The following is a 16973-nucleotide window of genomic DNA, read 5'->3' as shown; positions in this document are numbered from 1 at the left end:
AGAAATCAGAGACAGAAAATTTCATGAAGGTCCAACACATAGGGGGTCGGACAAATATATTCTATGGAATTGCCCATTGTAAACAAAGCAATACATGATCAGTCTTTTTTGTACCTTATCTATTGGCAAGGTAATAACTTGGTCACATTTGCTCTACGGCGGCCGTACGGCGAGTCGAAAACAGCCGTTTTAACATTTTTTTGTCCAACTACATATGGGTGGTTTGAATTAAAATCAATAAAACGGCTGTTTTCGACTAGCCGTACGGCCGCCGTAGAGCAAATGTGACCAAGGTTAGCCATTGCAAATAGGTAGTGAGAGCAGAAAGTGAACTAAGCTTAACCCCAGACTATAGGTAGGGGGTGAAACATAAATAAGACAGAATAAATTCCTGGACTACTCTTTATAAGTAAAAGAAAAATACATTAATCAGAAGAATACAAGTTCTACTCACAAGACAGAATAAATTCCTGGACTACTCTTTACAAGTAAAAGAAAAATACATTAATCAGAAGAATACAAGTTCTACTCACAAGCAGACCCATCCACAGAGTACTTAGTTCTGACATGTTCTTCTGATCCGGATTGCTGTACTGCTGCACGGAACGCCTTCATCGCCTCTCTCAGAGCCTTGACGGAATGATTCTGCACAAAGTTAGAATAGAATATTGTCAGTAGTCAATAAAAACTCATCACATAGGAGCATTAAGTTGTAAAGGGAGGTATTTTTAGAGTATTTGACAAAGACATAGACGAATCAAATGCCTTCAATCCCAATATCTTTATCACCATTAGAATAATATCAATACTGTGATGATCATCATCATTATGAGCATGGTTATCATTATCTTGATAATCATCATTGATGTAATCATTATCTTCACAATTATCATCATGATCATCCTCCTCATCACCATCATCACCATCATCATCATCATCACTGTCATCACCATCATGATAATCATCGTCACTGCCATCACCATGATAACCATCATCAAAACCATAGAACTGATCATCACCAACACCAGCGCTACTATCTTCATCATCACCATCATCATCACTATCATCATCATCATCATCATCACCACCACCACCACCACCATCATCTTCACCTTCTTTTTTATCATCATCATCATCACTGCCACCACCACCACCATCATCATTATCATCATCATCACCAACACCACCACCACCACCAACATCTTCATCATCATCATCATCATCATCACCACCACCACCACCATCATCATCATCACCACCACCACCAACAACATCATCATCATCATCACCTTCTTCTCTATCATCATCATCATCACTGCCACCACCACCACCACCACCATCATCATCATCATCACCAACACCAAAACCAAAACCACCACCACCATCACCATCATTATCATTTTCATCATCATCACTGCCACAACCACCACCACCACCACCATCATCATCATCATCATCACCACCACCACCACCACCATCATCACCATCATCACCACCACCATCATCATCATCATCATCACCATCATCACTATTATCATCATCACTGCCATCACCACCATTCCACCATCCTGTCAATAATCTCCTCACCTCAAGCTGCTGCTTCCATTTATCTACCAGAGCCAAGGTCACAGGAATACCACCTCTTTTCTTCTTCTTGCTTCCATCACCTTCCTCATCAACAAAGTCTTCTTCATCACTGTCAAGCTGATAAACAAACAAGCCAAGCAAAAGAACCTCAGGTTTTGCACTGCTACAAGGGCACGGCATAATCATAGCAAAAAGGAAAAAATATGCCCCCCCCCCAAAAAAAAAAAAGAGGAATTGTTGGCATCTTTGTTAACAGCTGCTGCTAGGCATTATTTTCATTCATTTTGAATATTTTAAATCTGCAGTCATTTATGTCTACCGGACGCATGATTTTTTTTACCGTTCGCATGATTTATTTAACGGATGCATGAAAATTCCAAAATGTAATGCAGACACTTTGATAACCCTGGACAACATAAATATGGGCTAACTAGATAATATGTTGGCACAAATGCTTTATTATACCCAAAATGCCAGATACAGCTTTGCTTTGACTAGATCTTGAGGCAGCCTCCGACCTCCAATTTCTGTGTGTGTACGGTATGCCCGGGCCGCGCCAGGGGCCAGCGCCTGCAGCTGCCTGGGCCTGCAGTGGAGATTTGGCTGTGCACAGCCAGCCCAGGGCAGTAGATCTAACGTTAGATCGTATGTCTGGACTTCTCAACTAACGAGTATGCGGGCAGTTTTAATCCCTATGACAATTACGGTACCGTATTTGTACTAACAGATTATTTTGCATCCTTTATTTGATTCATTCTGCCTTGATCGAAAATTCAAAATTTTGATGTAAACAAGCGTAACAGTACATGCGCGATGACATCACATTGACCTTTTCAGGCGATATCGTTTACAGTGGATATCATTTTGATTATCGGGATATCGTTCATGCAGCCCAGTAAAAATTCTTGCATAGCTCTCAACCAATCAGATTGTAAGGATTTTCTCATTCATTCTATAACAAGGCTTGAGAGCCTGGGCCAAGGTCACACGATCCAAGGCCAAGGCAAGAGGTAAAGAAAAAGGCAAGGGATGACTGCCTGAAACCAAATGCCAAGAACCGAAGACCAAAAAAGAAAAAAAAAGACATAACAGGTGCTTTAAAATGAGTCCCATAATGCATTTTAGAGCACTATGTTTTCAATATGCCAACCCTGCAACCAGCGCAGATATAATAACGATAAAGCAAAATTTGCAATCAGTAGCTCAATTTCTTTTTCAATCATTGTTTTATTGAAATTTTAAGTCCTTTGCTTCATAAAATCTTACTCAATAATGTTTGACTGGGAGTATTTCTTCAGTATTTGTCCTTTGAAAAGTTGTTAGATCTGACAACTTTCCTTGATTTTTATTGGCTGAGAAGCACAGTTACTGTGGCAAATGTGTGATAAAATATACTTTGTTAAATGAAACATTCAACAGAAAATACTTAGTGGAAAACCCATGTGTCCCTATCTTTTTCAATACCTCATTGGACTTTTTAGTTTCTAGATCATCTTCATCTCCACTCTCTTCATCTTCCTCCTCCTCCTCATCATCATCGATTTCATCATCGCTATCGACATCATCAGCTCCATCATTCTCTTCGTCATCGAGTTCATCTTCCTCCTCCTCACTTTCCATCTCAGAATCATCCGATTCGTCAAAGTCTAGAAGCCCGCCCTCATTCTCTTGAAGGAACTCAAAGAACTCTGGGTCGGACGTCTTCAGTTTCTCAAGGGACTTCTTATGGCCTGCGATCTTGGAGTCTTTTCCACTGAAATGATAGAAAAAGACATTCACAAAATAATAAAGAAGTTCCTTGGGGATTTCTTAGGGCCAGTAATCTTTAAGTGTCTTTCCACTTTACATATATAAAAAGACATATCACTGAAAGACAGGGATTCATCTACAAATGTTAGCAAGAAAGAAAGGTCCCAACAATATTGGCTACTTACACACTCACTCACCTCACAGTCACAGTGTACACACACACAGCACTGCCATTCTTGTACAATTCAAACTACAATACAGTACCAGTACATCTTATCAAATTATGATCTGTGTCTTTTCCGGCGTAGGAGGAAGAAACACTTCACATTTCTTGAATCACAACCTCACAATCACTTTTAGAATTTGTCTAGCATTCGATGTAATAGCATGAATTATGGATACAGGATTACAGAAAGGTTCAAGAAACAAAGAAATTGGCATTTTTTCCAGTTGTTTTTACAGCTTCGTGCCATCTCTCTCTCTCTTGCGTGGTGTATATGTTATCTTATGAAAAGCAAACAGGAAAGAAAAAATAAGCTGGCGCGAAACGGGACTTTAGAGGGGAGGGGTTAAAATGAATAGCGCCAGCTTAAGTCGCACTATAACCACAATACAACGCAAACTCTCAGCTCACTCAAATCTCGCTCAGCTGTGACAAAATATTACCGAGTATGCTTGGCGTCTCTTTGAACTTAGCCACGGAACTTCGCTGCTTTGAATCGAGAATAAAGTCGAAATTAGTGTCATGAAGGTGGGTGCGTTTGTTATGGACAATATTTGATTAAGATCGTAGTAATCGCTTTCCAATACTCGCGGTTCATACCCCTCTAAACGACATTGCCCTGGGTGGGTACGCCCGGCCTCTCGATGTGTTGTGAACTGGCAGACGTCTTACATGTTCGGGACGGGTTACGAAGGGCTGGCTCAGACCCGTCACCGTGGATAAACCGCACCCCCAACATTTGCTTCTATCTCGCCAAAATAAGGTGCGGTTAATAGACCGTTACTTATGGTACTATACAGATTTCTTGTGGCCTTTGGTCATGGAGTCTTTTCCACTGATATAATTCAAAGACATTCACAAGAATAAAAAAAAAATTCCTGTGTTGTATGTGAAAAATATATCATTCACACTAAAGTGAGGTTAATACACTGTCTTCTAACCTCACACAATGACCCATAATTGGCAATTTAGCTCCTGGGTATTTAAAAAGACTGTTTCACAAAATTATGATATGCCCATTGTAATTGTGTGCATTTGAATTGCATGTGCCAATAAAGGTAATGGCCTTCTGTGTGGTAATATATAGAATGAATCTTCCTAAACTCTCAATTAACAGAAATTTTCCCCAAGAGGTCTCTTATATTAACCGCTTAATCTCGTCAAAGTTAAAATGATTTTCAAGTGCTAACCATAATTACCTTTTTGGCTTTTTCTTCTCAGCCTTGCTACTGTCGTCATCGTGATCATCATCTTCTTCCTCGTCTTCTGAGTCGAAATCATCTGCCATGAAGTCATCTATTGACATATCTGCCAAATTGCTGAAAGACAAATGAAAGGCAAATAAAGTCAACCTCTGAAATCGATCAATGATTGAGCAAACACAAAAAAATAAAATATTCATGAGCTTGACAAGCTTAACCCAAACCACTTTTTCGAGTAGCTAACAGAACTAGAAAAGGTCATGGGTTTGAGCTTGTACAGCCAAGAAGCAGGGCAAAGGAGAAGAAAAATAATGAAAAATACAACAATTAATTTCTATGAAACTAACTAAAGATATAATAATCTTATTCTGTAAATCTTGTAATTTATGCAAAAGGCATTGACAGCTTCTAAAGCGCAACAAATGGGGTTCATAACATTTCACTTGGCTTTGAACTTTCAATCGTTACAACGTTCTTACACTGTGGTGATATTCAAAAGCCAGCACCGGTTTCAAATCAATTAAAATATTATTCAAATAAAATTTATATTTTAGTTGTAAATAATTATTATTAATAATTATTCACAACTGAAATGTTAATTTTATTTGAATAATTATTACTTGTTACTTATGTCATACGGAAGCGAGTCAAGGGTTAAGCCTATTGAATTAAACAGCATGGGAAGATTTTTCAGTTGCCACCAGGAGATCGTTCTGTTAAGAAACCTCTCATTTTTCATATTTTTGATTAAAATACTTATGAAAATAACCAGAAATATCGTGATTTGCGAGGGCATGCAAGAGAATTATATCGAAACTTCATTGTGAAATGACTGGGATGGAATAACACTTGTTATACGAGCCTTGCACATAAACTTTAATGTTGACCTGAAAATGACCTTTGACCTTACCATGTGACCTCCAACTGCAGCATAACATGCAGGTCGCCTAAGTAAATCTACCATCCAAGATTTGTTGAAAAGTAACTTACGGTTGCAGAGTTAGGTGTCATAAGAGAGTCTTGCATGTAAACTTTAACGTTGACCTCAAAATGACCTTTGACCTTACCATGTGACCTCAAACTGCAGCATAACATGCACGTCCCCAAAGTCTATCTAACATCCAAGTTTGGTTGAAAAGTGACTTACAGTTGCGGAGTTAGGCAGGGTTGGCGGATTTAAATCACGTTGATTTAAATCGTGATTTAAATCGCGATTTAAATCACCATGATTTTTTTTTTAAAAATCATTGATTTAAATCACTTCCATTGAAAAATGTACAAATCATGGACAAAGTATTTGTTCAATGCAGTTTTAATTCTTCAAGTCAACTGAAAAACTTTGAATTAACTTTATATCAATAAAAGATCAACAAAGTCTTCATATCTACTTAAAACAAATTAAAATCAAATTAATAAAATCAGGTAATTCCTTAAAAACTACAGATGTATGTTGTCAATAGGTACTCATTTTTTGTAAATTATGTCGAGTTTTTCTTCTGAAATTTTACATTCTTTGTCAGTTATTATTAGTCAATTTCTTTCTTAACATAAAGTTTTCACATAATCCAAAGACTTTCAGAGAGCAGTTTGTAAAAAAAAATATATAATATATAAAAGTCAATGAGAAAAGGTTTGTTGGCAGTTTTCCAGTTTTGATCCTTCGCCTACACATAACTACTTATGTCATGTAAATACCTGCATGTAATCAACATATTTAACATGCCTCTTATTTTGTATTGTTACATTTATCATACATTTGATGTTTTAAATAACATAATTATAAAAATCACAATAACATAATGTAGTACAGTCATAATTTGACTGTTGAGAAAAGCTTTCTCTTATAAACCGTTTAAGTCACTGCAGCCCATTTTATGTTCAGTGCTACAAATAATGGAAGTTTTGTATCTGCATGTAATAATGGAAAGAGCTCTATAACAACAATTTGCAAAACTCAGAATAAACATTTAACACTGCATTTTAATGTTAAGATGCAGGTACTTCAGTTACATTCATTGGCAGTTGTAAGCTGTGTCTCATTTAAAATAAAATACTTCTTTTTGTAATACATATGTTGTAATTTAAGCAGTTTTGCAGTTTCTATCCTTTAAGTTAAAAGTAAGTAGATTTTTTTTCATACTTCATGGATCAAACAGATTTTTTTGTAGAGAATATGGGAATAAAAATTGTAGATTAATGTAAAAAAATCACAGTAACAGAATGTAGTATAGTCACCCTTTGACAGTTTGACTAAGCTATCTCCTATATTGTTCTCCAAAACTGAGAGTTTTGCATCTATATCTGTAGCAAGAGAAGAGCTTTTTATCAAACTAAAAAGATCCTAAACATATACAGTTGTAGTCTCTCTTTGACTATTGTAAAGCTGTGACTAATTGAAAAAAAAATCATTGATTTGAATTATTTCTCTTACAATATACATGAATACTAGTAATTGGCAAAGGGTTTGTTGGCAGTTTTGATAAGGGATTTTTTCTCTTGGATTTTTTAAATATTTGAATGAAAAATCCCAGAGGGGAATTTTCTCTACTCACTGGGAATTCCCTATGGAATATTCCTTCATAGGCCTATGTATGATAGAATTAAGTTCAGATACATGATTCCTCAAATTTATTTTTAATTGTCCATTTTTGTCTCACCTGCGAAGCAGAGTGAGACTATAGGCGCCGCTTTTCCGACGGCGGCGGCGTCAACATCAAATCTTAACCTGAGGTTAAGTTTTTGAAATGACATCATAACTTAGAAAGTATATGGACCTAGTTCATGAAACTTGGCCATAAGGTTAATCAAGTATTACTAAACATCCTATTAAAGTTTCATGTCACATGACCAAGGTCAAAGGTCATTTAGGGTCAATGAACTTAGACCATGTTGGAGGAATCAACATCGAAATCTTAACCTGAGGTTAAGTTTTTGAAATGTCATCATAACTTAGAAAATATATGGACCTAGTTCATGAAACTTACACATAAGGTTAATCAAGTATCACTGAACATCCTGCATGAGTTTCACGTCACATGACCAAGGTCAAAGGTCATTTAGGGTCAATGAACTTTGGCCGAATTGGGGATATCTGTTGAATTCCCATCATAACTTTAAAAGTTTATGGATCTGATTCATGAAACTTGGACATAATAGTAATCAAGCATCACTGAAAATTTTGTGCAAGTTTCAGGTCTCATGATTAAGGTCAAAGGTCATTTAGGGTCAATGAACTTTGGCCGAATCGGGGGTATCTGTTGAATTACCATCATAACTTTGAAAGTTTATTAGTCTTGTTCACTAAACTTGGACATATGAGTAATCAAATATCACTGAACATCCTGTGCGCGTTTCAGGTCACATGACCAAGGTCAAAGGTCAATGAACTTTGGCCGAATTGGGTGTATCTGTTGAATTACCATCAAAACTTTGAAAGTTTATGGATCTGATTCATGAAACTTGTACATAAGAGTAATCAAGTATCACTGAACATCCTGTGTGAGTTTCAGGTCACATGATCAAGGTCAAAGGTCATGTAAGGTCAATGGACTTTGGCCATGTTGAGGTTTTTTGTTGAATAACCATCATATCTCTGTAAGTTTATTGGTCTCGTTCATAAAAAGTGGACATAAGAGTAACCATGTATCACTGAACATCTTGTGCGAGTTAGAGTAGTATTCAAAGTCAGCACTGCTGCTATATTGAACCGCGTGATGCAGGTGAGACGGCCAGAGGCATTCCACTTGTTACTGGATTTTAATTACAAAATATGTGGTTAACAACAATATTAGGGGTGAAATGTATAACATCAATATTGATGTCATTGTAAGAGTAAGGGGGGGATAATTACCCTTTTTTTCAAAGGAACTTCAAAAAAATAAAAAAAATCTGATTTAAATCAAATAAATCCGATTTTTAAAAAAAAATCAAAAAAATCGCCAACCCTGGAGTTAGGTATCATAAGAGAGTCTTGCATGTAAACTTTAACGTTGACCTGAAAATGACCTTTGACCTTACCATGTGACCTCCGACTGCAGCATAACATGCAGGTCCCCCAAGTCCATCTACCATCCAAGTTTGGTTGAAAAGCGACTTACGGTTGCGGAGTTAGTTGTCATAAGAGAGTCTTGCAGGTAAACTTTAACGTTGACCTGAAAATGACCTTTGACCTTACCATGTGACCTCCGACTGCAGCATAACATGCAGGTCGCCTAAGTAAATCTACCATCCAAGTTTTGTTGAAAAGTAACTTACGGTTGCAGAGTTAGGTGTCATAAGAGAGTCTTGCATGTAAACTTTAACGTTGACCTCAAAATGACCTTTGACCTTACCATGTGACCTCAAACTGCAGCATAACATGCACGTCCCCAAAGTCTATCTAACATCCAAGTTTGGTTGAAAAGTGACTTACAGTTGCGGAGTTAGGTGTCATAAGAGAGTCTTGCATGTAAACTTTAACGTTGACCTGAAAATGACCTTTGACCTTACCATGTGACCTCCGACTGCAGCATAACATGCAGGTCCCCCAAGTCCATCTACCATCCAAGTTTGGTGGAAATGCAACTTACGGTTGCGGAGTTAGGTGTCATAAGAGAGTCTTGCAGGTAAACTTTAACGTTGACCAGAAAATGACCTTTGACCTTACCATGTGACCTCCGACTGCAGCATAACATGCTGGTCCCCTAAGTCCATCTACTATCCAAGTTTGGTTGAAAAGCGACTTACGGTTGCGGAGTTAGTTGTCATAAGAGAGTCTTGCATGTAAACTTTAACGTTGACCTGAAAATGACCTTTGATCTTACCATGTGACCTCAGACTGTAGCATAATATGCAGGTCCCCCCAGTCCATCTACCATCCAAGTTTGGTTGAAAAGCAACGTACGGTTGTGGAGTTATATGTCATTACAGGTTTGTGACGGATGGACGCCGGACGACATTTGGATCCCTAAGTCTCGCCTTCATCTCTGGTGGGCGAGACAAAAAAACAGTATAAATTCAGTTTTTGAGAGATAAATGTGTTTAATATAATATGGATTCCGAGGGAAATTCATGTGTTTACAATGTCCTACAGGGAACTTTATACCAGGCTTATTTATGCTCCGAGACGTAAAGAAAATGTAGATTAAAAAAAAAAAATCTTCACAGAGTCCTCTAGGCTACATCCCTCCCCTAAACCCCAGCCTTACCAGAGATACCAACGTCTGGAAATCAGAATTAGGGAGGATTTGCAACCAACACCAAATTATGTGCGCATAGCGCACATCTGGAGCGCGGAGCTCTCGACCCTTGCGGCTGGGGTCCAGGGCCCGCCTAAGGGCCCTGGAAGCTCTGCGTTTCTAGATGCTCTCTGGTGCAATCTGACCCTTATTTTGGAGCATTTCACATGTTTTTAAAAAAACATCGTTCCCACTTTTTTAACATAAAAAATATCAAATAAGCATTTTTACATGGAAAAAAAATGAGGATTGAAGGGAAGAAGAAAAGTACCCGTTCAACAATAATAATGAGGTATTATCAGCAATAGGCAGCTTATGTTCCACTATAAATCCAGTAAAGGAAAGCTTAGCGCGGGTAACGTCTACCTGTAAAGAGCTTGTTTTCGCAATGTCCGTATGCCGTTTGCTCCCAAAGTGCTTCTGAATATCATCACGACCTCCGTGCTCAACTGAAATGTCACACTGCAAATTGTGCAAAATGCATGGTAAATTTCTCTTTCCGACTTCCGAATACACGGGTACTAGAGACTGTATTCAGTCTTATACTTCTGAGATAATTTCTTGGTCTTCTTTTGTTGATTTTCCGCCATTTCGTGTCAATATCAACCCATCAACATGCTGAAATCACACACCGATATTCCACCGCACGACTCGACAAATCCAGTGGCCGCGAGCACACACGACTCCTGAAGCTAGCCGGGCCTACCGGCCTGGTGCACAGTGGATTCCTGTTTGGCATATCACATGCACCAGGTTTTCGCTGCTCCTATTTGTCTGCCTTTCACACAGAATTTAGTAGCAGCGAACGTAATGGAGTTAATACATGCTAAAGTTAGCAGACGATACATGTACTTCCAATCCAATTTGATCAATGCAAAAAATCATAATTTCGGGAGGATTAGGATGGTAATCGTAAGGGCGGGAGTTGGGATGAATTTTCTGGAGCGAAATCGGGAGGGTTGGCATCTCTGCCTTACCCCCCTTTTCAATCTGCATTCTCTAACGTATGGATCTTGATCTAACTTGCGCACCTGAATCTTCACTCCAAATGCGAAAGAGCCAATCCAATCTCAATCACACCCCTCCCAAAGGCAAAGCGAGACGAGGGTCTTGTCTTTCCGGAGGCGGGACGACCCACACCTCCTTGAGAGCGCACTATAGCTCCCTCTCGAGCGAATAGTGTATATTTTTAATGATTTTTTTTTTTTCTTACATCTTCACTCTAGAACAACGTTGGCTGATGTAAATTGTGATTTAAATCGCAATTTAAATCGCAATTTAAATCAGTATGATTTTAAAAAAATCATTGATTTAAATCACTTCCATTGAAACGTGTACAAATGATTGATGAGTGTTTTTGTTTGTGGCAGTTTTATATTTTTGAGTCAAAAGAAAAAGATTTTATCAACTATATATCATCCAACAATAAATAAACCCTTCATATCTACTCAGAGCAATTGAAATCGAGTCAATCTTGCAAAACCAAAGATGTACATGCAGCCCATAAGCAATTAAAGGGGAATCCAGCCTTGGCCATAAAATGTTGTGTTGGGAAGGAGAAAAATAAATTAAACAGAATGGTGAAAGTTTGAAAGAAATTGGACAAGCAATAAGAAAGTTATAGCTGCTTCAAAATTGAGATCACTAATACTATGTAGATTTCAAATTGGCAACTGGGTAAGTAAATTATGACAAGAGGCAAGGACAACTTTCCCATAGGCCATGTACTTTATTATCAGGGATTTGTGGTTTTCTCCTAAGTACCCGTTCCCCTGGGGCAGTAATCTAAATATAACCCATGTAGTATATTGTTTTATGTCCTCATGAAAGAAAAAATATAATTTGAAATAAAACTATTGGGAAAAATGACATTTTAGCCATAATATGTATTGGAGTACATGGAAGAGTAGTCCTTGCCTTACATCACTATGACATCCCATATGCGGCCAATTTGAAGTCTCCATGGGTATAGTGATTACCAATATTTACAACTTTTAAAAATTCATATCTTTCTTTTTGTTTGTCCAATATTGTTCAAACTTTCACCTATCATCTTGTCTGATTTTTCTTTTCCTTATAAAAACAAGTTTTTATTTGGGTTGGATTCCCCTTTAACACTTAGACCCCTACTCCACTTTTATCAGTGGACTTACAAAATTTTCCCTGTAAAATTTTTCTTTGATAGTAAACAAAGTCCTTGTTTCTTTACGTCAAAATCCAGAAGTATTTAAGAAGACGGTTTTTTAAGAAAATGTAAGAGTAAATCAAGGTTTATTGGCAGTTCTTCTATTCTGATATTTCACATGAACTACTGCATATTACTCTCCAACACTTACAATTTGTTCATATCTATCCATAGCAATAGCACTTCAGAACAAAAAATATGTAAAAATTAAAAAGATGAATTTATAAAAGAAACCCTGAACTTAAAAGGCTGAATTCCAGAGAATTTTACCAGGATGGGTTTGAACCAAGGCCTGTTCAAACTTTCTGTAAATGATAGTGCTTCAATTCAGCGGGTACACTGAGAACGGTTCAGTAATCCATATTAAAAAAATGTATGCATGCTCTAGGTAAATAACAGTAAATCATGGCAACAACCATACATTTAGTCCTCTATGCCAAAAGCGAGCATATATTTTGTACACTTCTCAGTGAATGTATTACATTGAGTGCAATCATACATAAAATCTGCATTGTTCCTGGTTACCCATAGTTTAACATTATTTCATTTTGAATACATACACTCCGGTAATGTTGTAGCTGTAGAACCCATTTTCTCATTTAGCAAAACTGCTAAGAACTGCCTGATACTACTATTCAGGTTTATTATAAAAGAAGTCATTCATATCAACTTGCAACTTTTTTCCCAATAGGTCAGAGCTTTGCAACTCAGTGCTTTGAAACAGTCAAAGAGTTAACTTCCAACTTTGGCTCAAAGAACAAAGGAGGTTTTGAAACAAAAAATAAATGCATTTTTCTTTAACATATGACCTTCAGTCCTTGGCTTTAAAATAAAAATGTTTCTCTTTGGAGAATGCGTATCTCAGGGTCAATTCTTCCAAAGAAACTGATCCTAATATCATGTTAAGAGCTTTGATTAGGAACACCAACTATGCAGCATTACATGTAGCTGTACCAAGACAGTTCATCAATTTGGATTGAACCAGTCAGTAGGAGCTCTCTATATCAGAGGATGCAGACACAGCAGAAATTGTCAGCATTTTCATGACGTTAATATTTTCCATACATGTAAATTCTATTTTGACTTGATATAATTTTGAAATAAAAAGCTCCAAGAATGATTTTAGTATTGAAATGTACTATGATTTCAAAGTTCATGTGAAGGATTATATATTTGGTGTTTGCGCATTGTTTTACAATTTTTGTTTTAAAAAAATATAAAAATCCAATTTAAATTTTAAAAAATTTGATTTAAATGATATCAAATAAATCTGATTATTTTCATTTAAAAAAAATTTAATAAAAAATATCACCAACCCTGCTCCAAAAGGTGCCATAGGTGGAGAAGCGGGGGGGGGGGGGGGGGGGGGAACAGGTCCCCCCTAAATTTGTGTGGGGGGTCCCCCCCTAAATTTTTTGTTGATAACCTTTTTTTTTTGGCTTGTCAAAAAATGTAGGTCAATGCACCCAAAACTCGCCAAAGATACAAATACCACCCACAAAAATGACCTCCCCAGCCCGACCGACTCCAACTTCAGACCAGGGGGGCGTTTCATGAAAGGACTTGCCAGATGTCTTATCCAACAAGTCCTATTTTACCCGACAGTTACCGTAGGATCAGTGCCTCTCAGCCAATCAAAATCATGGAAAGATGTCAGATCTGACAACTTGTCGGATGAAAATATTGATGAATCGCTCCCCTGACCACTTGTTCACTGCTACCAGTACGACGCTGCCTGTGGGGAATCTAAATGTAGATCTTTGCAGTGCAGAACACACATTTTAAAAATTCACTAAAGTGAAACTTTTCTAACCAAAAATACTAACTTTCATACAGTTGCAATCTATTTTTCATTAGTAACATGGGGATCATTTTTGTATTAGCCGAAGCACAAAAAAAGGGGAAATTTTGGCATATTTTTTGTGCAGGCCCTCTAGTGGTGAAAAATAAAAGTTCAAGAATATTGTATTTTTTTCAATCTCTACGTTATTCTCAATTTATAAAAAAATAATCAAAACAAAAGACTTCAATTTACTTAAGAACCAAACCAAGTTATATGATGAATAGTTGTAATGGAAACTGACAGTGTTAAGAAATCAAGCATTTGTCCCCCCCCCAAAAAAAAAAAAAAAACAAGAGAAAATAAGCCAAACATTGCCAACCACACAGGAAATACTACCGGTATATGAATTCATGTCCAGGTTGCAGTTGCATTTTACACTGTTCATGAATTGTCAAAGAATGGACCTGTCCAGATCCAGAGCTGAGCCAGCGCCAAACCAGCTCCCTTGCATACCATCCTGCCTGTGGAGAATCTACAGGTAGGACTATGGCATGCCAATGCTGTATTGAGCACACACTATGAAAAATCATTAAAATATCACTTTTGTGACTAAAATTATTAATTTACATACAGTGGCAATTCAATTTTCATTAAAAGCTTATAATAATTTTTGTATTGACCAGAGCGCTCAAAAACATGAATTTGGGGCATATTTTTGTGTACGCCCTCTATTGGTGGAAAGTAATATGGCAAGAAAATTTTCATTTTTCAAGCTCTATTTTTAATAAAGAAAAAATAGTTCAAAGAATCAAATTTACTTAAGAGCCAAGTTATATAATGAAAAGCTGTAATGGAAACTGACAGTGTAAAAAAATCAAGCATTTGTCCAAAAGAAAAAGAGAAAATAATCCAAACATTGTCAACCTTATTTTGCCACACATAGATATGTAACTGAGAACAAGGTTAACCTCACTAATCCAATGAACAAGGTTATGATATAACCTTGTTCTCAGTTATATGTCCATGTGTGGCAAAATAAGGGTGGCAATGTTTGGCTTATTTTCTCTTTTTCTTTGGGACAAATGCTTGATTTTTTTAAACTCACAGTTTCCATTACACCTATTCGTCAAACAACTTGGCTCTTAAGTAAATTTAATTCTTTAAATTATTTTTTTCTTAATTAAAAATAGAGATCAAAAAATGAAAATTTTCTTGCCATATAAACTTTCCATCAATAGAGGGCGTACACAAAAATATGCCTAAAATTCAAGTTTTTCAGCGCTCTGGTGGATACAAAAATTATTCCCACATTACTAATGATAAATAAATCAAAACTACATGGAAATTAGTAATTTTGGTCACAAAAGTGATATTTTAATATATCACTTTTTTTTAAAGTATGTGCTCTATACAGCATTGGCATACCATAGTCCTACATGTAGATTCTCCACAGGCCAGATGGTAGCAGTGAACAAGTGGTTAACCTTGTTCAATTCACCGAATGAGTGCTTGCACTTAGACTTTAGAGAGTGTTTAATGACTGTATACTTGAAATTACCTTACTGGCATAATCGTGATATAGTCCCCAAATCCAAAAGTGGGGATTATTAGAATCACACCTACCAGAACGCATGAAAATCATTTCCTTTCTCCAGAACACAGTCCCCAACTCTCGCACTGCTCTGTAGCAAAATGATAACACACACAAATGAAACACACTGTATATAAACACTAGGGTTCTCTCCCTATTATATACTCGTGATACAATCCCCACTCAATGGGAAATCAAGTTTGATTTTCACGGCGGTGGGGACAGTTTCAACAGTATAGTATACTCGTGATACAGTCCCCACGCTATGGGATACACAGTTCACTTTGTACGCAGTGGGGACAGTTTCAACAGTATAGTATACTCGTGATACAATCCCCACGCTATGGGATACACAGTTCGTTTGGCACGCAGTGGGGATAGCTCCAACAGTATCATACTCGTGATACCGTCCCCTCACAACATAAAATCGTGCTCGTTCAACAAGGGGATGGGGACAGTTTCCCGATGCAATGTGACAAGGATAAAGCATTTTAGGGTATGGCTGCGGAAGTTGGGGGGGGGGGGGGGGGCTTCAGCCCCTCCCTTTTTCCAAACATAAACGTGAAAATATGATCATAGGATTGTGATTTTATGTGCAGCTTCCCCCTTTTGCACCCACAAATGTAATGCACTTTACCCACGAATGTAATAATTTTTGATCGCCCACAGATGTAATCCTTCTAAACTAAAATCCTATAGAACTTCCTTCATATAGCACAAAAGTGCAAAGTCTTTTTTCCAGACCCGGTTAATTAAAAATTATAATGTAAGTCCAAAATCTTTTTTTTCAGACCCGGTTGATTAATAAATTATAATGTAAGCCCAAAGTCTTCTTTCCAGACCCGGTTGTTTAAAAAATTATAGGTTCAAAATCTTTTTTTTTCCAGACCCAGTTTTACAAATCATTTCTTAAAGAGTCAAAAAGTAACAAAGATCCCCACTCTCTTATTAATATTAAATAACATGGAAATATAGCGTAGTCTTACATCCAGACCCAGATCTTTCAAATAAAAATGAATATACTACTACTAATAAATTAATATTATTATGAATTGAATACTAATGAATTAATATAATTATTAATTTATTAGTAGTAAACAACCGGGTCTGGAAAAAAGACTTTGGGCTTACATTATAATCTATTAATCAACCGGGTCTGGAAAAAAAGACTTTGAACCTATATTATAAGTTTGGAAACAACCGGGTCTGGAAAAAAAGACTTTGGACTTAAATTATGATTTTTAATTAACCGGGTCTGGAAAAAAGACTGCACTTTTGTGCTATATAAAGGAAGTTCTATAGGATTTTAGTTTAGAAGGATTACATCTGTCGGCGATCAAAAATTATTACATTCGTGGGTAAAGTGCATTACATTTGTGGGTGCAAAAGGGGGAAGCTGCACATAAAATCACAATCCTATGATCATATCATATAGCT

At 36.9% G+C, this 16973-nt stretch overlaps 1 protein-coding gene across 2 annotated transcripts in view; it reads right to left on the bottom strand.

Moving 5' to 3' along the window:
• Window positions 1-16973, bottom strand: part of LOC121428157 (nucleolar complex protein 2 homolog) — a 43869-nt gene that overhangs the window by 12873 nt on the left and 14023 nt on the right. Inside the window, exons 1-5 of one of the 2 annotated variants that reach the window (XM_041624752.1) lie at window positions 9564-9598; window positions 4759-4878; window positions 3052-3340; window positions 1588-1704; window positions 534-645 (exon numbers count right to left, since the gene is read on the bottom strand). In XM_041624752.1, the coding sequence (XP_041480686.1) occupies window positions 534-645; window positions 1588-1704; window positions 3052-3340; window positions 4759-4878; window positions 9564-9586 (661 nt within the window). In that variant the 5' untranslated portion in view covers window positions 9587-9598. Of the gene's footprint in view, window positions 1-533; window positions 646-1587; window positions 1705-3051; window positions 3341-4758; window positions 4879-9563; window positions 9599-16973 lie in introns of those variants that run through there. The other variant, XM_041624751.1, reaches the window with a different exon arrangement.

This window comes from Lytechinus variegatus, chromosome 14 (genome assembly GCF_018143015.1).
Source record: "Lytechinus variegatus isolate NC3 chromosome 14, Lvar_3.0, whole genome shotgun sequence".
NCBI classification, from domain to species: Eukaryota; Metazoa; Echinodermata; class Echinoidea; order Temnopleuroida; family Toxopneustidae; genus Lytechinus; species Lytechinus variegatus.
This window is presented reverse-complemented; position numbering and strand designations above follow the sequence as displayed.